Raw genomic sequence first — 22,977 nt, forward strand, 5'->3', positions numbered from 1 at the left:
AACTAGAAAGGCATTAGAAAATATAAGGTCATGAACATTTTTATTCATTTAGATCATGACTTTATCGACGATCCAAATGGTCATACCATCATGCTACACCAAATCGATCATGAAATGTTCATATTGTTTTCATTGTTGTTCATATTTGTCAAATTTCAAATTGTATCGGAATAAAGATCGTTACAAGCACCTACTTAGTTACATCTCATGTATCGAAAGAACCTCCGCACCGCGATCGTTATGAAACAGCCCCAAACGTGAGGGTAGTCGCGCGATAGCGCCACGCGTTGTTTAGTAAACCACTTGTACCGATTTGACGCGCATTGTTTTCGTTCCCACTGGGCGCGTTTCACAACAGAGGTCGCGCACGCGACCTGGTATAAATGATGTGCGTGTCCAATCGGGAATCGCATTGTGCAGGATGGGTCAAGCGGCTAGGGTGGTTCTGACCTTGGTCACGCTGTTTGTTGGTGACCTGAGGGCAGATTTAGGGCTGGCTGAAGTCATTCCAGATCTTGTCCCGATCGTCAACGAAGCGATCGGAGAAGGTCTTGTGCCTTTGTTGGAAGCAAACGCTACGATCGAAGTGGATGTTGGGTTGGATCGAAGTCGAGCGTTGGCTACGGTAGTCAGTGTTACGAATATTGTGAACCAGACTGTAAGTGGGGTATTCTTGGCGGCGCAAGAAGCAGTTGTGGATAACACGAGTACCCTGAACGTCGTGTTTGGTAGACTGTACAAAGCGGATGTTAGTGCCGAGATCGGATTGCAGGATGCGATTGAAGTCGCTGAAGATTTGAAGTCAGTCGTAAAGCAATCTACGTCCGATGCAGTTCTTGGAAATTTGACCGCTCTACAACACCAAGTTAAGACCCTTACGGCGATGTACATTGAGGTTGGAGTGGCGATCAATACCTTCCAGTTCACCCCAAACAGTACTAGAAATCTCCGCGCTACGGTCACTCCGGAGCTGGTGGACAAGGTAGCAGATGTCCTATGGAACATTTCTGCAAGCGTATCAAACCTAGGCAGCTTGTTCACTGAAATCGTACAAGATAAGAACAACGCAACGGTTTACATCGTCAACATCAATACAACGATCGATACCTCAATAACCACCATAACCAGTGTCGTAGAAGATTTCACCAAATCCGCCAAGGATGCCAGTAATCAGCTCGTACAACCAATCCAGTCCGTTACCTCAAACATCGCTGAATCATACGCCGACATCACCGCCAACCCGCAAGACTTCAACGGCGGCAACATAACCGACCTTGTGCTATTCCTAGGAGTGGTCGGCAACGCCAACCTGGTATTCGGACTCAACACCACCATGAACCTCAACATCCTCCAAGCAAACGTCAACCGAACCATGGCCTTCGCCACCGCAACCGCCGCCAACGCCCTGACCAGCTCCATTCGATACATCACCAACACGACCTCCACCAACGAATTCACAACCTTCGGCCCCATCTGCTCCGAGCGCTACTTCCATCAACTTCACCAACTCGCCCCAAAATCTTCCCTCCTCTCCAACTGCCTCAAAGCGGCACAACCCGCGCTCGCCATCCGGTACAAGCTGATCCTGTCCCCGCTGCTAGCCCAGCTCGAATCGAAAGCCAGCTCCTTTGGATCGTCCCAAATCAAAACCTGTCTCACCGCGGCATGCAGCTCCGCATACTTCCGAGCATTTCTCATCCTCGCTGAGGAAGTGGTCCAGGAGCTGCAGGCGATCGACCGGATGCTGGCGGCGGAAACGCAAAGCTTCTCGACGCGCATCGCCGTCTGTGCGAACGCAACGGCGGCCGATGTGGTCGAGCTGGCGCAGCAGGCCGTGGCCGGGTACAATGCGTGTTTGGTGGAGGGGTAGAACGAGTGCGGGAGGGGAGCGGGACCAGTTGATATAAATTTATAATAATGAATAAATAATTTGAGTGACAAGTCAATAAATTTTAACATTGAAATGTCTCTTTGCTCTCATAAGCTAACTAGATAAAATCCCAGCAACCATTCGAAATTTAAAAAAAATGCCTTTTTTGAGAATTCCGTAGTAACAGTTCAATAGGGTGAATCTGCGTTTGTTAACAAGCAGTCTATCTTTTGCTCAAGTGACAGTTCACGACTGCTTGTTTACAAACGCAGATTCGCCCTATTGAACTGTTACTACGGAATTTAACTTTTATTGATAAAAAGTTAAATATAAAATCCCATTTTTTAGGTGTACCTATTTGTACGCAAAGTCCTCATAATTGCTCACAAATTTTGTCGAAGACACCAAGTCGATCAGAAAATTCCTTCTCAAGATAGAAAATACATACCCATTTTGTGTGACCAGTACCTAAAATTGTATGCAGATGCGATAAATGTAGATGATCTAGGTAATCTCAAATTCTCAAAACATTAAAATTTAATACATATCTCTGGAACAAAACGTATTTCTTTCCGTCAATAAGTGATTGTTTTGTAAAGTTTTAAATAAATAAATTGGAGTGAGATATGGCCATTTTATGTTTCCAATTGCGCAATACAGGTAGAAACAGCGATGGAATAATCATCACCAAAAGAAAATCTTTGGACGTTCACCAAGAGAAAAAATCTGAAAGGAGCATGGCTCTCCTCTCTTGCGCACGAAAAATCGGTAAAAAGAATCTTAAAAAAATCATCATCTTGATTATTCGCGATTAAAAGCTCAAAAATTCCGACAGATGGCGCAAAGCATCGAAGAATTACGATTCAAATTTTCACTGTTCGGTTACATAGGAATGCAAACTTAAAATTGATTTTACAGCTCTTAGAACAACTTTTGAGAAAAAATTCAAGCAGTACGAGTGTAAACTTTTTGCCCTCTATAAATTAACGCAACAAAAATAATTTTGAAAAAAAAAATAATTTTGAAAAAATAATATTGTTTAAAATGATAGAGCATCAAAAGTTAACAAAGTATCAGCTCGAATTTTTGCTCAAAAGTTATTTTGAACGCTGGAATTTAACAAATCAGAATTCGCATACATAACCTCAAAGGGCGGAAATTTCAATCGACATTCTTCGCTCTGTTCTGCTACTCAACACTAGGTGTCGCATGTCGTTTGGCTCTTGAACGGCAATTCGGCGAACCATCTTGTTTACCACTACTCATGCAAGTATAACGTCACGCGTCGAAAAATGACCTGTCACATTTTGTAGATGGGCAATGGGTGTAAACAAAGTGAAATTAATATTATTAAGTGGTACTGACAAGGAAATTCACAAAAAATCATCAGCAGATTGATTTTCTTGAAGAATTTCAGGAGCGATTTTTACCTGATTTGCCTCCTCTCTCTTTAGCGGGTGAAGAAAGTTCGCAAGCGAAAATGATTTTTGTGGTTGTTCCATTACTGGATTGAAAACATATTTTAATTTAAATTCAGATCGCGGGAATAAGTTTTAAGTCCAATTTCCTTAAAAATTGAGTCTAAGACCGACCTTCTAACATTTGTGGATCCTGAGCTACCACCGTTTGGAAATAGGGGTTTCGCTCAATAATGGAGGGAGTGGTCCGATTTGCATGAATTTTGCATGTCTTGATAGTATAAACAGCCCTGCCAAATTTGAGCAGAATCAGAGTAGGCAATTTTCAAATGCTGTTCCGCTTCAGATGGAATGACCCAGATGTAATATAATTTTTTTTACTGAGTGCCATTACAAGACGAAATAATTTGTTTAACTTTTCCATTGTGAAGATGAGATTCATTTCCATTGATTCAAATTCTTAAGCTAAGTGCAAATTTCTTAGTAAAGTGATTGTACACGGCGTGTTTTCTAGAACAAAATTTTCAGGAAAAAATAGTCATCGCTACTTTCAAATGTGTCTTATAGGAAATTTTCTCAGCTTTCCAATGCTTATAAGAGCGAAATGTTTCATCGGGAAATTTCTGAGATATCTCTATTTTAAGTTTTTTGGTTTTAAATTCCTTTATTATTTATTGGAAATTTTATACTACCTGTTCAGAAAACTTATCAAATGATGTTTTTATGTTTTTTTATGTTTCATGTGGCATTTACTCATCAAAATGTGCAAAATAAGACAAGAAACCACTTTGTAGAAGGTTGCAAACCGCTATATATTTTGAAAATTATGTTTTGTCTGAGTTTTTGAATGTATGGAATTTATTCAGAAATTAAAATCATAAAACAGTGTAAAAATATATTTTTAAAAAGAATTATTAGATTATTACATCCCTGGGCTTTGTCATAATGAGTGTCATAGGTTTGATGCTTGTTTGGCAAAGAGTATGATTTGATTCGATGTGGAATTAAAATCGAAGTGTTCAGTATATTGCTGAAGCTTCCATTTTTACACATGGACACCACTTCATGCTGCGAGAACCCACTTTGGCGTAGTCTCAGGGCTTAATCGATGGCCGGTAAGCTGTCATCGAGACAAGGAGGTTCTCTGATAGTGGAAATATCACATTTGTACAATGAACCGCTACATATGTGATTTTCCCTATCTTAATGTGGGTGTCAGGTTAGGATGCGGGTTTAAAAAATAGTGTTTGTAGAATTTAGGATTTTAACTATAAATATCAACTTTTTATACTTTGCCTTTAGTTACTTAGGGACAAAATTAGTAACAGTGAATTTAGTAATTCTATCAGAATCGGTGATTTTCATTCAAGTAGCATAAAAACCATTCTGATTTGTCAAAATTTCCATAGAGTCTCGATCAATCAATAGTGAAATGATATCGGACTAAATTCGTTGATCTGTTGAACTAACGGTTGTCGGATTATGATTGTATCGACCATTGTTGCGAATCGAGGATCTACTGGAATTCTGACGAACAAATGGTCGTCTCTTTTTCAATTCACGACTTGTAAAATATCAACTGTTATTTTTTTTTGTTTTTTAAAAGAAGCCAGACAGGTTTTAAAAGAAACGTTTTTTTTGGTCGTCGGGGATTTGAGATAAGAGTAGCTTTCGGATAGGTTGCTTTAAATCTTGTATTCAATTCAAGTTAGGTAGTTATCCGCAAATGAATATTTGGACTTATATGAATAATTGAACATTTTGGACTTATGAATAACACACAACTGTGCATTTATTCTAGAGTCAGATCCATACAGCGTCAGTGTTTATTTGGTCGAAGTGTACTAATTCATTGGCAGATCTGGTTCTAGTTGTAATGTACGACAAGACTACTGACGGACGTGACAGGACGAGGGCCCAGTTTAGAGGTTTCGACATCAACGATGTGCGGCTGGATCACCCTCCCAAAAAAAAAAAAAAAAAAAAAAAAAGAATTATTAGATTATTACATATTTTTTGTGTTCAAATATCACGTGTCTGCTCTGATTTAGTTTGTTCAACCGAAACTTTGGCAGGTCTGTGATTATTAATGGTATTATTGAATTTTAATGAATAAATTTGATATTTTTCTACACAGAAAAAAAATATGTGAATTTACACAGCACGTAATTACTGTTTCTTATGTAAACTCACTCAATGTAATGTAGATTTTTTTTTTGAATTAAATATACTTTATTGAATCTTTCTTATAATAATTACATTTGGTTTACATAATAAGTGGTCAGCTGTGGCTCTTCAGCTTTAGTTTGCTTTTCGTGATTTAAACACTGTTCATTTTCATAACTTTAAAAGTATATGATTTATCATTTTTGTAACACTAGGTACAATGAGGAAAAAAAATTGTTAAGAAAACATAACCTAACCTAAAACTAACTTAAACTTACAATAAACTAAACCAATCCTTGAATCAAGGGGTATTCAGAAATAGCACATTTTTCCCTGAATTTCAAACATTTTTCTTGAATCTTCTGATCCAACATTTTTACTTCTGCTAATTCATGCACCTCACTTGATCTTGTCCAGCCAGGAACATTCAAAACCATTTTGAGTACCTTGTTTTGGACACGCTGGAGCTTCAATTTATGAGTTCTAGCGCAACACTCCCAAACAGGTACTGCATACTCAATAACGGGGTAAATTCAATGTAATGTTGAAATATGATGTAAAGAGTAAAAAGTCATGGAAATTACTCCAATGTAAATCTAAATCTAATGTAAATCATGAATCTAATGGAAACGTTGCGCATGGAAACTCAAATCTGATGAATTTCTACCCGCGTTCGGCTTCCTGTAAATTCCTATTTAATGTAAATCATATATCCAATGTATTTCTGCCAAACGTTGACTTCAAAACTACCCGAACTAAAAATAGTTATATTTGGTTCTCTTTCTATCGCTCTCATACTTCGCTGGCCCACTGCCTGAGCCTCGACCTGAACAAGTTGATGCTTTAGCCGCTCGTTTATAAAATGCGAAGATGGCTCAGTCGGCAGCGGGTAGCAGCAGTAACACCGATCTCCCTACCCGTCGTCTGTTCGATTCCAGTCCAGCGTTATTCCACATGGCTGTCGACGAGAAAGCGTCCCCTACCTGTGAAACAACTTTTTAAAATCCGAATTTCCTTTTGCTGCCCGCTTCAAACATTTTAAAATAGAACATAGGCCACACCCTTTTCTTACTGCAATCCAAGTCAAGCTTCTCATTCCCATTGGCCAATCAGAATTAGTTGATTTGAACTAATGTAAATTCCAAAAGTAATGTAAATTCCAAAACTAATGTAAATTTTCAAAACTAATGTAAATTTCCAATGAAAATAATGTAAATTTCCAACGAACCTAATGTAAATATACATCATTTATCATGATACCTTTTGGTACACACAGAAAAAAATATGTAAATTTACACAGCACATAATTACTGATTCTTATGTAAACTTACTCAATGTAACGTTGAAATATGATGTAAAGAGTAAAAAGTCATGGAAATTACTCCAATGTAAATCTAAATCTAATGTAAATCATGAATCTAATGGAAACGTTGCGCATGGAAACTCAAATCTGATGAATTTCTACCTGTGTTCGGCTTCCTGTAAATTCCTATTTAATGTAAATCATATATCCAATGTATTTCTGCCAAACGTTGACTTCAAAACTACCCGAACTAAAAATATTAATATTTGGTTTTCTTTCTATCGCTCTCATACTTCGCTGTCCCACTGCCTGAGCCTCGACCTAAACAAGTTGATGCTTTAGCCGCTCGTTTATAAAATGCGAAGATGGCTCAGTCGGCAGCGGGTAGCAGCAGTAACACCGAAAATTCTACCCGTCGTCCGTTCGATTCCAGTACAGCGTTATCCCACTTGGCCGTTAACGAGAAAGCGTCCCCTACCTGTGAAACAACTTTTTAAAATCGTAATTTCCTTTTGCTGCCCGTTTCACTCATTTTAAAATACAACATAGGCCACACCCTTTTCCTACAGCAATCCAAGTCGAGCTTCTCATTCCCATTGGTCAATCAGAGTCAGTTGATTTGAACTAATGTAAATTCAAAACTAATGTAAATTCCAAAACTAATGTAAATTTTCAAAACTAATGTAAATTTCCAATAAATGTAATGTAAATTTTCAATGAACCTAATGTAAACATACATCATTTATCATGATACCTTTTGGTACATGATAACTAATGTAAATTTACAGAAATATTTTTTTCTGTGTAGGCCAAACTCGCAGGCTGACGTTTCTGCAATAATTGGGTCCTAACATTAAGCTTAAATTTGTGATATTGTTGTTCACAACGATAAACCTTATTTTTCTTAGCACAGTGATGCTTTGTACGACCGCAAAGGATTTAAAATTGAATTTGGAACAATTTAAAAAATAATTTCGCGGCCCATTTTAACAGAAAAGGTCCTACTTGACAGCTCGTTCCAAGAATACCATAGTTGATCCATCGAAAAAATGTTGCCTTGTCAATTTATTTTTTGCATTAAAATGAAAAAAATGATCGTGTTTTTTTACCGTTGCGTATAAAAATTGATATAGGGCTTTTGGACTCTATTGATGGCATAAAAAAGCAGGCCAACCTTGAAACTGACAAAAAGGTGCGAGTTTGTTTGTTTGCCGTAGTGTGATAGCTCCTTTAGAAAATGATTTAATCATTGATCCGTTTTTAGACTTAACATTTAAAAAAGTTTTTCAAGTCGAAGGCCATAAACTTTGCAACGGCATAATAAGATTAAAATAAAACCTAAATAAATTTATTGCCCTGAAAAACCATTGTATTCTAACAAAAATCGCTTAAAGAACATAGAAAAAAAACACAAAATTTCCCAAATCCAAAATTGGGTCCTAAAATGAAGCTTAGATTGCTGATATTATTGTTTACAGCGATAAAGCTTATTTTTCTGAGTACAATGACTCTTTGTACAAGCACAAAAAATTTAAAATGGATTTTTAAATCAATTTTGAAAAATTAACCTCGCGGTCCTTCTTGACAGAAAAGCTCCTACTTGACAGCTCGTTCCAAGGGGACCATAGTTGATCCATCGAAAAAATGTTGTCTTGTCAAAAAAATTTTTTGCATTAAAATGAAAAAAAGTGATCAGAAACGGTTTTCAATCGTGTTTTTTACTGTTGTACATAAAAATTGACATAGGACTTTAGTACCCAATTGTCAATAGAAAATTTCTTCTGAGAGTACGGAATAAATATATGATTTATGAATCCAACCTCACCTCTTCTAACAAACCATACTCCCGCTTCAACTTGTCCATTTCCTCTTCGCGCTCCTCATTCACAACACACGATCGTTTCAAGAAAAGAGTATGAAAGAAACAACTCCCCAACACCACACTCAAGTCCATGATCCACGACTCCACCAACACAACCGTACCCCAATGAAGTATCCGTGGCCTGCAAGACTTGAAACGCGACTTTCCGCGACTTATTCGGCTCAGTCTCGCTTTCACATTCGTCGGGTTCGGTCGTTCAAGTCTCCCAAGTCGGGCGCGCCCAGAACTTAAGCTCCGACAGAGAGCTTAGTCACACGTTGCATTCCGTGATTGTGTGAGTGATTGGTTTTGGGGTTATTTGTGGGAGGGTAATTTTTTTTTTCGGGTGGTTGTTGTCTCGATCCAATTCGCGAGTTGGGCAACAAAGACTCGGAGTCTTGGGATTTTCGTACGTGCTAAGTGGCCTCGAAGGTTGGGTCATTTGAATTAATCGCGTGGACTAAGGGTGGTGAGTGGTGGGGAGTTGTTGAGTGCACATATGGGGACGGAAAATTGTCGATCCATGGAAAGAGCAACTTTGGTGGAAAACAACTCACGAAGTAGTGGAGTTTCTGTTGTAACATCCATTATCGCTGGACCGGACACGCGACGATAGTGTTTTGCTGAATTAATTAAGGCACCCAAAACGTGAAGACGTGGGGGAAGGTGGAAAATTATGCTAAAACATCATAAATGAATAATTAGCGCGAGGAGGAGAAGAGAGAAAAAAAAAACACGATCGAAGAAAAAAGCAAAAAAAAATGGAAAGGCGATCTAAATTATAATTTTTGCCTGTTTTCGCGCTGTAACCATGGAGGCGTTATGATAGTGCACTAGTAGCAGTTACTAAGCAACGGTGAAAGAGAAGAAAGAGTCCAACACTCCAAAGTGTAGTATGTCGTTAACCGAGCAACGAATCAGTATGTGTGTGTGTGTGTTACGCGAGCAGACACAGGAGACTTAAATGTCAGTGGCGACGAACCTTGAGCGAGTTGGCGATCGGACGCATGACTTAAGACTGGGTTGTTGTCTTCACCAGTCTCGTAGTAATTTTTATAAGTACACGATCTTGATGCACTTAGTAGCACTTAGTTTGAGCGCTCGACTAGGGCTAAGATGGGGTTTTGAACCCCTCTCCTTTCCGGTGTGAAGGGAAGTTGATGAAACAATTCAACCGCGCCGGGCAGGCTTGTTGTGATCTACAACACAACGCACTCATTACTTACGCGATTCATTGGGCAAATGGGTTGTTTCAATAATGTACGCATGGTAGTGGAGAGCGCGCGTTCGATGGATGGGTAAAGAAAGCGATCAGCTGAAATAACGTGTTGCTATTTGGGAGTCAATCGCCATTGATCGTAGGTGGAGGATTTACTTGACGGCGATTGTTCTTTTGATGGATTGAATGTGTTTCACTGTTGTCTTTTTATGGGCTCTACATTTTTCCAAATTACTTAAAGTGGCATCCCAATTTACTAACTGCATAAATATGCCTCAGTTTCCCATGAAGGAGACACTAAGTGATGCCGAAACGTTGGACAAGTGAAATTCAACGATTCACTAGATTCTAGTTGATACTTCAGGAAAAAAGTTTAACGTTCAAGTGCCTCTGACACAAATTTGCAATAATTTTTTGAAATTGGTTTTGCCTTCCTCACCTTACTGAGTAAAGGCTATAAAATCACTCGAAAAATGAACTTCTTCATTCGACCTCGTAGACCTACCTTCACGTATACCTATCGACTCAGAATCAAACTCTGAGCAAATGTCTGTGCGTGTGTATGTCTGTAAGTCCGTGCACCGAAAAAAATGCACTCGATTATCTCCGGAATGGCTGAACCGATTTGGGCCGTTCTGTTCTCATTCGATCCGTCTTAGGGTCCCACAAGACCTATTTTAACTATTATGAAGTTTTGTTAAGTATTTCAAAAGTTATGCTAAAAAAACGATTCTGGCTAAAATTTGAAAGATTGTAAAAAGGGTGGTTTTTGTAAGATCATACATTTTTAGAAAGGTATTTGAAAGACCTTTCTAATGAGCCCAAAACATTGAAGATCTGATAACCCTATCAAAAGTTATGAGCACTTAAGTGTCATTTGTACACATTTTTGAGGCCGGATCTCAAATATGTTGATGAAAAAGTTGTCCGGATCTATCCGGAGATCTGGCTCCCGGGATTTTGTTGATTTGAAACTCCCGGGAAAAATGAACAGATATATTTTTTTACTGCCTTAAGGCTTAAAAAACTTTAAAGTAATATAACTATTGAAAGTAATCAATTTTCATGAAACAGCCCCGTAGGTGTTGTTCTAATATAACGTCCAATGATTTTTGGGATTCTAGACCCCATACTCCATGTAGATATGTTGTAAGAAGTAAAATTTAGATAAAATTTGTAGGTTTGACATTCTTACTATAGAAACAAATATGTACATAATTGTGAGGAAGGCACCATTACCATCGGTGGATTAAGTAACGTTTTTCCTCAGGTTTCACATCTTTTCCGATGTGAGGTCCCAAAATTAAAATTTTATAAAAAGCTTTTTTTTTTTGAAAAAGCTATGAATGCAGAAATAAATGTAATTGAATGTATCCTAAATAATTCTCAACCGATTGCACGAGTTTTTTTTTCAGTGTAAATTTTAAATTTTTAAAAAGTTTTTTCCCTTGATTTTTGAAGAATTTTTTATTTAAAAATAACTTGAGATACAATTTGTAATGGCCTTGAATGATTTTTTTTTCAAAATTCAGACCTGAAATAGTTAAATGCTGTTTCAATGATTGCAGATTGTACATATAGCTTGAAAATAAGCCTGTAGGAGTCAGTTCCGAGTTGTACTTTTCAGCACTAAACCCAGAACTGGGCGTCGATATACGGGAGGTTAAAGAGCATGGTTCGGTAGTAAAATGGCACTGTGAACGGGAGGAGAGGATAAATCCCGAAATTACCGAAAGTACTTTACTCATGGGTTTATTTTCCAAAAAGTTCACCCATAAAAAAAGAGTCGATACCGAGACTCGAACCCGAGACCTTCGTCATATTAAACTGCGTCTTTGCCGTATCGGCCACCGCAGTTCGGTGATTAACCCTCTACAACCCAACCCCGCCTCTAGACGGGCTTCGATTTAAAAAATCGCCAAAAATTCATTTTTCAACCAATTTTTGATCTTCAAAAAGCATTGGAAAGAAGAACTTTTAAAATTTTGGAAAATTTTAGGGTTGGAAGTTTGACTTGTTTTATGTGACTTTGCCAATGTTTTTTAAAATGTATTTTTTTAGGGGTCAACTTTGGCTGTGTTTTTTACTAATATTTCCTATATTTTAAGTAAAAAGAAGTATGCAGTAATTTTTCTAGTGCCCCAGACTATGCCTCTACGCATTTATTTACAATTTAAATAATAATGCTTCCATTTTATAGCAGAAAATGTGAAAAACATGCAAAAAATTGAGATAGTTACTGTAAAAACATGAAAAAATTAGATAGGCAAAATATAATAATAGGAGGTGGTAGAGTAGACCAAATACTACCAATAACAAACATAAACTAAACAAGATAAATGCAAATTAAAATACTAAAAATGAAACAAGAAAAATATAAAACAAGAGAAGTGAAGTTTTTCGTAGAACAAAAGTTGCTCAAAATGACCTCCTGAACACGGGAAAAATAAAAATTTTCGAAAAAAAAATTTGGGCAGTAGAGGGTTAAGTGGCGGTCATTTGTTAATATAAGCCAATCATTGGAATGAACTGATTTAATGAACAAATGAACACGAGTTGTTGTTGTTGTAGCGCGAGAGGTCTTTACTCTCGCCAAAAAAGTACTTTTCTCTCGTTTCTTTTCGAAAGGACTATCCGCAACGTTTAGACAAACGTCAAACACCCAAAACAAAACAAACCGACCGAGGGATTAATGAATGCAAAAATCGTGATAAAAAAATAAAAATAAAACTTTTTTCAAACGCTTTTTAAATTTCAGGAATATAAAAGAAATATGAAAAATAAGCATTGTATATAACTTTTAAGTAATTTTATTTTTTTATATTTCACCAGGAAAATGTTATGGTTAGAGGGTGACGATTCTCGAGATTTTCAATTTCCCGGTAATCGAGAGTTGAATTTTTCAATTTCCCGGGAATTCCTGGGACCCGGGAGTTTTTTGTTAACTATGTTAATATTGTCAATAATTTAAAAATAAAAGTCATAAATATGTTTTTTTACTTGCCTACCCTGTATTTTATTTTTTGTCGTTTCTTGAGCTTTTTGGGACTCATTATTGTAGTTTAAAATGTTTACGAATCTTAATTCGCACTGAGTAATTTTCCAAAGTTGCACAAACTTGTTGCATGTACTTGTTATTAGATTTTTGTGATGTAAAAATAGCTAATATATAATTTTTCAGTATTGGGATTTTGGCAATATGATAAATAATGACTCAAAACAGTAATTTAAAGTTGTTTTTTTTTCTTTTTTAATGTCAACTGTAAATATTTATTTAAAAAAAATAGTTGTCAGGAAAATCCGAATGTTCACATGTCGTCAGTTGTGTGCTATCTTGTGACAACGACCATTTAGTACTATTCGAGAAAATTGATTTTTAAAGTTTGTTGGTAAATAATTTCAAAACTATGAATGATAGAGCCAAACCTTTTGAAGCAATCGGTTCGTATCCAGGTTTTTAAGCGAAGATGGCGTTCGAATGGTGAACGCCCGAACTGTCAAAATCGCGCAGTAGCACCAACATTAGAAAAAAAATGTGGCTGTCATGCCATGGCACACTTGTTCCGTAATGTTGGTACCACTGCGTGATTTTGACATTTCGGGCGTTCACCATTCGAACGCCATCTTCGCTTAAAAACCTCGATACTATCGCTTAACAAACGCTCCAAGTTTCAACTAATTTGGTTACACCAGTTAAAAGATACAGTAAATAATGTAAACAAAAACCTGAAAAGCACGTGTCACAAGTGTGTTTCGACAGTAAAATTGTACTACGTGTCACTAGTGTGCACAGAATTCCCATACAAACTAAAATTAGCTCAAATCAATGGTTTAATCGACTTAATCAGTATATTTTTATAGACAAAATGTTGCATTGTCTTTAGAAAGTATGTGTGTACATAAATTTGTGAAAAACAATAAAAATTTCCACATTTTCCAACAACATGTATGACGTGTCACAAGTGTGCACAATCATTTTGATGATAAATTGGTCTATGTCACAAGTTTGTAATGCGATATCCGGGAAACGGAAGCGAGTTTCCAAAATCGGGTTAAAGCATCTTGTAGTGTTTGTTAAGTATAGCAAAACGTCATCATTAACTCATTTTCGACCAAAATGGTCTATGTCACAAGATAACACACAGCTGACGATGTGGTGGACTTTAACTTTCCTAAGACTGCCAGAGTTTTTTTTTGAATATAATTTAATAATGAAGTTAAAGCGAAACACAAAATGACTTATTCACATTAGAAAAGAAAATTACCTTGATACAGCGATTTAATTAACTTGCTTAGAATAAAAAAACTAGATTATGAGGATTGCTATAGACTAGAGAGGATATCAAAAATTATACTTATCTTAAAAGGCTTTTCCCTCTTAGAAATAATAAAAAGAAACAATAAATAACTGCTAAGTGTGCTTTAAGGTAAATTTTGGGGTCCACATTATTTTGGTTTCTCTCAGTAATAGTTATTGGAATTATTGGATGTTAAAATTTACACTTTCTGAATAAGAAGATTAGAGAAGCATTGGTTTATTCAAACTTTAATATCGAATATTAAACATCCAATGTTCTAAACAATATCGAATTTTTAAAATGTTTTTCTGATTGGTTTATAAAATTTTGCTTCGATTATTATAAGTTTAAAATTTCCCGGGAGTCTCGATCAAAATTCCCGGGAATCGAGAGATCAGAAAATGGTCGATTTCCCGGGTTTTTTCCCGGGAATTTCCGCTCGTCGCCCTCTAGTTATGGTGGTCCCCTCATAATTTTTCGTTAAGCTTTTTAACAAAACACAAAAAAAAAATTAAATAAAATTGTTAAAAAGTCTGAATTTTGCCTGAAATTGCATAAAACTAGATTTATTTGTAAAATTATCGATTCGTATTTAATTTTAAACGGAATTCGAAGCACGCATCAACATTTTTCACATTTCATTTGAAATTTGTTCTTCTGAAAATGCCTATAAATTTGGAGATTTTTTTTTCAAGACAAATAAATTATGCTATTCATCAACATTTTCTTAGTTATAATAAACTAACATTTTAATCTTTTCAAAATTCAATGAACCCTTCTTCTAGAAGTAAGTTCAGTATGATTCCATACCATTTCGTACCGTATTTTACGGTACTGGATTTACATTTTAACTTTTGTTTTTTTTTTCTACAGAAGGGCAAAACAAAAATTAAAATTTTATTTTAGTCAGGTTTAGTATGAAACAAATAGTTATGAATTATTATTTCTTGAAATTATCTCATGCAAAAATTGTAATCATTCCGATTGATAGTTTCAAGGATAGTTAACAATATGAAGCCATAAAAAATCGTATTTAAATCGTGGCGAGGGATTCATGTCAAACTCATTTTTCAAAATATTTAAGCAAAAAATATCACAATATGCTGCACAATACGTTAAAATGTTTATGCTACCACCAAGAATAGGCTAAAAATCCTGTGAATACGTGACAATAAAACATTTAAAAATCAGAATGAAAATAAAAAATAACGCAAAAAAATAAAAATATTCAATGTTTAAAACCGATTGTGTTTGCTTTCTCAACTCAAGTTTATGCACTAATTTTTTTCAGCTTGATTTTTTCGGGAAAATTTGTAAATTGCATTTTTAGGATAGAATAATAAAATAAATTTATAGAAGTTGAATTTTGTGACTTTTTTGATTGATTTATTCATGTTTTTTTACCTAACTGTAACACCATCAAGTCAACAACTCCAGCCGGCTCCATAAAAGTAGGAAATACGCACGCTTGTTCAAAACCAGTATTAAACCTGATTTGAACCGTACAACGTTGCTTTTTTTTACTTATAATTCGTTCCTCACCATTCACAACCAGTTCAGTCCGCGATAGGCCGAGAGTTGGTGTTCGTGTTTCACTTTCAGTTTCAATTGTTCTACAGATACAACAGATTCCGCCCAGAAGTGTGCTTGCTGCTCGCAGATCATGGCACCAGTTTGCTGTGCAGAGACGTGACGGGACCCCGAGAACTTGGAAAGGGAACCGCGCCCCATTCTCTTTCGAGCAATGCTCTTGAAGGTCGAACCGATTTGCCGCTTGACTGAGTTCGTTTCGTGTGTGTGCCGATTCCCGTTCGGAAATTGTGTGACTGCGTGGAATTTAGTTACAATTTCGAATTTAAAACAGTGTAGCCCCGTAACCTACTAATAAAACCAAGTGCGAGGAGCTTGAAAGCGCGCAAATTCGCGCAAAACCATGGAGCAACAACGAAAACATGCCACACGAACCGCCGTTGTCCGGTGGGTTTTCGCCACAATTTTCCTGTGTGTGCTGCTGCAGGCCAGCGCCGAGTACATTCCACCAGGGCCCAAGTACAAATGTCCAGAAAAGTGAGTATATTAATTTATTAAATTACTTAGACTAACACATTAAAACAATTATTATTTTCGCAAATCGACTTTTCATTGTATATTTTTATTTTTTGATAAAACTCTGTGAAGTGATTTTCTGATCGATTTGATATGTTCGGCAAAGTTGTAGGTCCAATTTATTTATTTCACTTTTTAATACAAAGACTCGATTTTGACAAGCTTTACAGCTTTTGATTTTTTTTAAATTCTTTTATAGGTTTAGCAATTCTCTACAAAATCGGTCATTTTTCTTCAATTTTAATTTTTGTATTTTTAATCCGACTGAAACTTTTGTGGTGCCTTCGGTATGCCCAAGGAAGCCATTTTGTCGATATAATTTTCCATACAAATTTGGCAGCTATCCATACAAAAATGATGTATGAAAATTCAAAAATCTGTATCTTTCGAAGGAATTTTTGATCGATTTGGTGTCTTCGGCAAAGTTGTAGGTATGGATACGGACTACACTGAAAAAAAATGTTACACAGCAAAAAAAAAATTTGGTTATTTTTTATTTAACTTTTCGTTACTAAAACTTGATTTGCAAAAAAACACAATTTTTATTTTTATCTTCATTTTTTGATATGTTTTAGAGGACATCAAATGCCAATTTTTTAATCAATACTGATTTTTTCAAAAAATCGAAATATTGGTCGCAAAATTTTTTTTCATTTTTCGATGTAAAATCAAATTTGCAATCAAAAAGTACTTTACTGAAATTTTGATAAAGTGCACCGTTTTCAAGTTATTGGCATTTTTAGATGACTTTTTTGAAAATAGTTGCAGTTTTTAATTTTTTTTTAAATAAGTGCACATGTGTGGAAAAATATGTTTGAAAAGCTGACTAACATTTTAAAAGGGCGTAATATTGAATGTTTGGCGCTTTTGAAATGTTAGTCTTGATTTAATTTTGTAATTTTGTAGTCTTTACATCATTTTTGTATGGACAGCTGCCAAATTTGTATGGAAAATTATATGGACGAACTAATGATGCAAAATGGCTTCTTTGCGCATACCGAAAACACCTAAAAAGTTTCAGTCGGATAACAAAAATACAAAAAAAAATTGAATGACCGAAATCTGAGAGAACTGCTCTGAATCAAAAGTGCCAACTTTTTAGCTAACTGTCCAGACTCGATTATCCGAAGGCCTCGGAAAATTTCCACTTCGGATAATCGAATCACGATTTTTTTTCATTGTCCTATTTTTGATAGTTGAGTCTAAATATGGCCCATAAACTACTCTAAAATTATTTAAAATTTTTATTTCCAGGGTGGCGGCCAAAATGGCGGAGGTAACATATTAAAAAATGTTTTTTTTTTTAATTTTAAATGCAATTAAATATTCAAATTTGACTTAAATGAGAGCACATTAACAAAAATTCCAGAATATTTTTCATGAAACTTATTAAAAAAATATAAAAAAAACTCAAAATAAAGAAAATAATTTCAGGGTGGCCAAACAATTCGAGAAAACGAAAAAGCCTAGAAAATGTCGGGAATTTTTCGTCAAAATCCGCAAAAAACGGGAATTAGTGAGTTTTATTAATTTTATATTATTTTGCTCAATTTTCAAATTGATTGCATTTAATTCGTTTTGAGTCATAAAGTCTTATGAAACTGGAATTTTTAATGTCGATATTTTATCAAAAAATAAAACAATAAAACTCTGACAACTTGATAAATCAGCATTGATTTAAAAAAAATAAATTATCAAAATCCACCAAATTTAAAGGAAATTGATATAATATTTTTTACGCAAAGTCCTAGATGTTTTTATATTTTGAAAAAATAATTCGTTCAATGATAAAAGAAAACTCAAGAATACAATTAAAATAAAGTTTCTTTTAACTTTTATCAGCCCCTTTTGGTTTTTTTTCCAAATCCAACCAAGCAGTAAAAACTTTGTTTGGCAATTTTATGAAATGAACATTCAAATTGAGTATCTGAATCAAAATTATGATATTTTTTTTATTCGATGTATAATATTGACTTTTAATAGACAGTATTTATTTTTATTTTCAGTCATTCTTTGAATAAAAAAGACTATTATTTAAGTTTCTGGAAATGTCGAGGACTCGAAAATTGAAGTTGAGTTGCCACCCTGATCAAAAATATTTGGTTGATGGAATATAAAGCTTTCCAAAATTTGAAAAAATATTATGAAATTCTAGAGCATTACACAACATTAAATTATTTGCAATATTAAGTTGTAAACACGAAAGATGACAACATAAAATTGAATCAATTAATAAAACACAATAGAACATTCTCTAACCGCTAACACATAATTTTTTCTTACCAAAACGTTCCCAGAACGAAACAGATCTACCCGTGCGTGTGCACCAAGGGAACGGACGATGGAATCTACGTGACGTGTGAAAAGTCCAACCTGGCCAGCCTGTCGGTGGCGTTCATCAATCTGGCCAGCCTCAACATACCGGTGGAGGAGCTGCAAATGAAGCGGTGCAAAATAAGTAAGTCTGAGTCTGAGTCTGAGTCTTTAAGCTGCTCATTGTTGGTCATGCAAACACTTGAACAGAACGGGCGATTAGTTTTATGTTTAAAAAAGGCAAAAGATTTCACACTCGCTTAGCCCAGTTCCATTGTTGGTGGTGCGATTTGTAGATCTGTCTGTCTGTTGTGTATCTTAACTCGAGTGAGCACTTTTGTAATTTCCTCGTGTTTTGTTGTTTATTGTGCGGTGCTGTTTTGCGGAGTTTTTTTTTGTTTCATCTTTTGCATACCTCGACGACCATATGTGCCAAACATCGACCGACATAAATACATCGCATGGGGCTGTGGCGGTTGCATGGAAGAATTTTCGCGTGTTTGTTGATTTTTCACCGTCTCTGTTGTCGACTGGTGACGGTGACTTAAAAGTGAGATTCATGACCGTTTCCCAAGATCTTTGCTGTATGCATTATTATTTTTTTATTTGCAGAATAAAAAAAATCATAGTATCCATAAAATATTAAAGATAATTAGGCATCCAATTTTGTTAAAAAATAATTGATTTAAATGTTTTTTTTCCTCAGATTTTAAGTTTTGAGTTATTTTTAAGGCCGATGAACCATTTTTTTCTATTTATGATTTTTTTCAGTTTTTAGTTTTTTTCAACTTAACAGTAATTTCCGAAATTTAAGAAAACTGCTTCGAAAAAGTTAAAACGTTAAAAGAACGGAAATAATGTCAGCTTTGAATGATATCTTTTTTACTAATAAAAATACGTTATAGTGTATGAAATGTAAAATTAACCATTGCATTTTTTTATTGATACACAAATTTATGGGACTCGGGAATTGTCTCTACTTTTGTTTTTAAAACTTAAAATGTTGGAAAAGGCTGAAAGTGCACCATTTGATGGGAGATGCAAAGATAAATGTTGCAGTTACCTTCTTCAAATAGCTTACAATTGTACTAGTTTTGCCAAAAAACATCATTTTATTTATACCCTTGATTTTTTTTTTTTTTGGTAAAATTTCAGAAACTGGCCCCTCTTTTATAACATTTTCCCAACAAAATCAGGGGGAAAAATATTGATAAAAAACTTTTTTTTCTGCAATTCCACCGTGAAACTGTTTACTTTTCCTATAATTCTTGAACGACGAAACAGCCTTTTTTCTGTACCAAAAATAACAGAATCGATAAGTAACCCTTTTCAAAACAAATGCTGAAAAATTACACTTTTCAAAACTAAAATAGATGTCAAAACTAAAATAGAACGTTGAAGTTGAACTTTTCAGCACTTGTTAGGAAAATTTATACTTTTCAACATTTTTTTGATTTAAACGATTCATTGAATCAATGCATGGACACTAGTTCATTTGATTTCATTTGATTAGGTTGCTTTAACAATTACATTGGTGCAGCTGTTATCCTGAGCTGAGATATGGACTACTTTTTAACAGCTAAATTGTTCAAAATGGGGAGAGAGTTTACTGGTACTAAGGAGAACGAATTAGACAGAGAAATAACTTTCGAAATAGCTAATAGATGTGAGATAGTTAGAGGAAAGGAGGCATTACTTAATCTAATGCATGGACACTATAATTCCTACAATTCTGTTCAAAGTTTGTCGTATTATCGTATTTTGTAGTATTTATTAAAAACTAGGCTTTAAAAATGAGCATTTTTTTTATTTTTTTGTCAGGCGCTTTGAACAAAAATTGAATGTGTTTAAATTTTCTTTACAGGTTTTTAGCAATATAGAATAAATTTAAAGTGGCTAAAAAACCGAGGTTAATTTTTTTTAAACATTTTCAAAAAAATTATTACTGGTAATTCTCTACCAACTCACACGAAATCGGGAAAAGTTGCCCCGACCCCTCTTCGATTTGCGTGAAACTTTGTTCTAAGGGGTAACTTTTGTCCCTGATCACGAATCCGAGGTCCGTTTTTTGATAACTCGTGACGGAGGGGCTGTACGACCCCTTCCATTTTTGAACATGCGAAAAAAGAGGTGTTTTTCAATCATTTGCAGCCTGAAACGGTGATGAGATAGAAATTTGGTGTCAAAGGGACTTTGAGGACCCCGTGGCGCGGTGGTTAGCGGCTTCAGCTGCCGATCCCTCATGTTTGCTAAGGGGCCCGGGTTCGATTCCCGTCCATCTCCTCTGGGTGTTCTGTGTTTGTTCCGTTTAGTTAGTAAATTCAGTCTGAAAAGACGGTGTGATGTCTATTAAAAAAAAGACGCCCGATTTGATGGCGTACTCAGAATTCCGAAAAAAAACGTATTTTTCATCGAAAAAAACACTAAAAAAGTTTTAAAAATTCTCCCATTTTCGGTTACTTGACTGTAAAAAATTTTGGAACATGTCATTTTATGGGAAATTTAATGTTCTTTTCGAATCTCCATTGGCCCAGAAGGGTCATTTTTTCATTTAGAACAATTTTTTTTCATTTTAAAATTTCGTGTTTTTTCTAACTTTGCAGGGTTATTTTTTAGAGTGTAACAATGTTCTACAAAATTGTAGAGCAGACAATTACAAAATTTTTGATATATAAACATAAGGGTTTTGCTTATAAACATCACAAGTTATCGCGATTTTACGAAAAAAAGTTTTGAAAAAGTAACTTTCTGCGTTTCTCTTTGTTTCGTCGTCCGTGTCTGTCGCGGGCAGGGGGTAGCGAAGAAGCCGCCATCTTGGAAGCTCAGAAAACAAACACTCAGAATCAGTATTATTCATATTACTTTGGTAACTCGAAGTGTGTTATCCTGGTTAAACTCAAAAGTCCCATGCAAATGTGTAAAACCAAGCAGAAAAATGTGTGATGCCGATTCACAGTGTACGGGCGCACTGTTTGATCGACCAAAAGAAAAAAAGTAAAAAAAGGTAAACAGAAAAATCACTTTTTTCGATATGAATTTTCAGCCAATATTGGGATGGAATCTCCAAGGATTTGATAGAATTTGCCATCAGCAACACAATTTACGTGTTTTTTCAGGTATTTATCGTTTGAATTGCGGGAAAATTGAAAATCAAAAACCCAAACAATGGTTTGTTATGGGCTACCATTTGACAGGTAGTGCTTTTGTTGTGGGCTCTCATTTGACAACCGTGCTAATGTCGACTGTTGTCAGTTTGCTTTGGTCGGAATAGGGTTGCCATCCCCCCGGTCGCGGGTGACCATGAACGGCCATGATCGATGACGACCAACTTTTTCAAAACTTTTTTTCGTAAAATCGCGATAACTGTTGTTTATAAGCAAACCCCTTATGTCTATATATCAAAATTTTTGTTATTGTCTGCTCTACAACTTTGTAGAACATTGTTACACTCTAAAAAATAACCCTGCAAAGTTAGAAAAAACACGAAATTTTAAAATGAAAAATTTTGTTCTAAATGAAAAAATGACCCTTCTGGGTCAATGTAGATTCGAAAAGTACATTAAATTTCCCATAAAATAACATGTTCCAAAATTTTTTTCAGTCAAGTAACCAAAAATGGTAGAATTTTTAAAACTTTTTTAGTGTTTTTTTCGATGAAAAATACGTTTTTTCGGAATTCTGAGTACGCCATCAAATCGGGCGTCTAATTTTACATAAAAGTCACTTTGACACCAAAATTCAATCTCATCACCGTTTCAGGCTGCAAACGATTGAAAAACACCTCTTTTTTCGCATGTTCAAAAATGGAAGGGGTCGTACCGCCCCTCCGTCACGAGATATCAAAAAACGGACCTCGGATTCGTGATCAGGGACAAAAGTTAGCCCTTAGAACAAAGTTTCACGAAAATCGTAGAGGGGTCGGGGCAACTGCTGTGTGAGTTGGCGGAGAATTACCCGGAAGCTTTAAAATTTGTTTGGTTGAATATTACCTCGTTTTTTTGAGTAATTTTACCTAAAAATTTGTAAAAATGTGAATCTGATGAAAATCAAAAACTGATGAAAATTCACTTTTTTTTTCAATTTAACACATTTTTTACACAAAATCTGCCATTATTCCTTAATGAACATAACCATAATTTTCTTTTCTGTGTCCATTAAGCAAATTTGTAGGACATTTTCTGAAATGGTCAATCTTGGTAATGATTCTACAGTTGAAAAACGCACGCTTTGAACTAAAAAAATGTGTTTAATTTTTTTACACGTTTTCAAAAATTGTATATATTTTTTAAATTGGCAACACTGCCAAATTAATTTTAACCAACTTGTGCCATAGCTCAAAAGATGCTATTTTTCGTCATCTGAAACATATACAAAACATATATTTTTTAACAATTATTATTTTGCACTGTTTTTTTTTGTGTAA

General features: G+C 35.2%; 1 protein-coding gene across 3 annotated transcripts in view; it reads left to right on the forward strand.

Moving 5' to 3' along the window:
• The first annotated feature begins 8,810 nt into the window (after positions 1–8,810).
• LOC6036467 (chaoptin) overlaps positions 8,811–22,977 on the forward strand; it is a 34,253-nt gene continuing 20,086 nt past the window's right edge. The window contains exons 1-3 of one of the 3 annotated variants that reach the window (XM_038256158.1): positions 8,811–8,913; positions 15,755–16,202; positions 18,539–18,699. In XM_038256158.1, the coding sequence (XP_038112086.1) occupies positions 16,069–16,202; positions 18,539–18,699 (295 nt within the window). In that variant the 5' untranslated portion in view covers positions 8,811–8,913; positions 15,755–16,068. Of the gene's footprint in view, positions 8,914–8,959; positions 9,051–9,070; positions 9,088–15,754; positions 16,203–18,538; positions 18,700–22,977 lie in introns of those variants that run through there. The other 2 variants (XM_038256159.1, XM_038256160.1) reach the window with 2 other exon arrangements.

Source organism: Culex quinquefasciatus, chromosome 2, assembly GCF_015732765.1.
Source record: "Culex quinquefasciatus strain JHB chromosome 2, VPISU_Cqui_1.0_pri_paternal, whole genome shotgun sequence".
NCBI classification, from domain to species: Eukaryota; Metazoa; Arthropoda; class Insecta; order Diptera; family Culicidae; genus Culex; species Culex quinquefasciatus.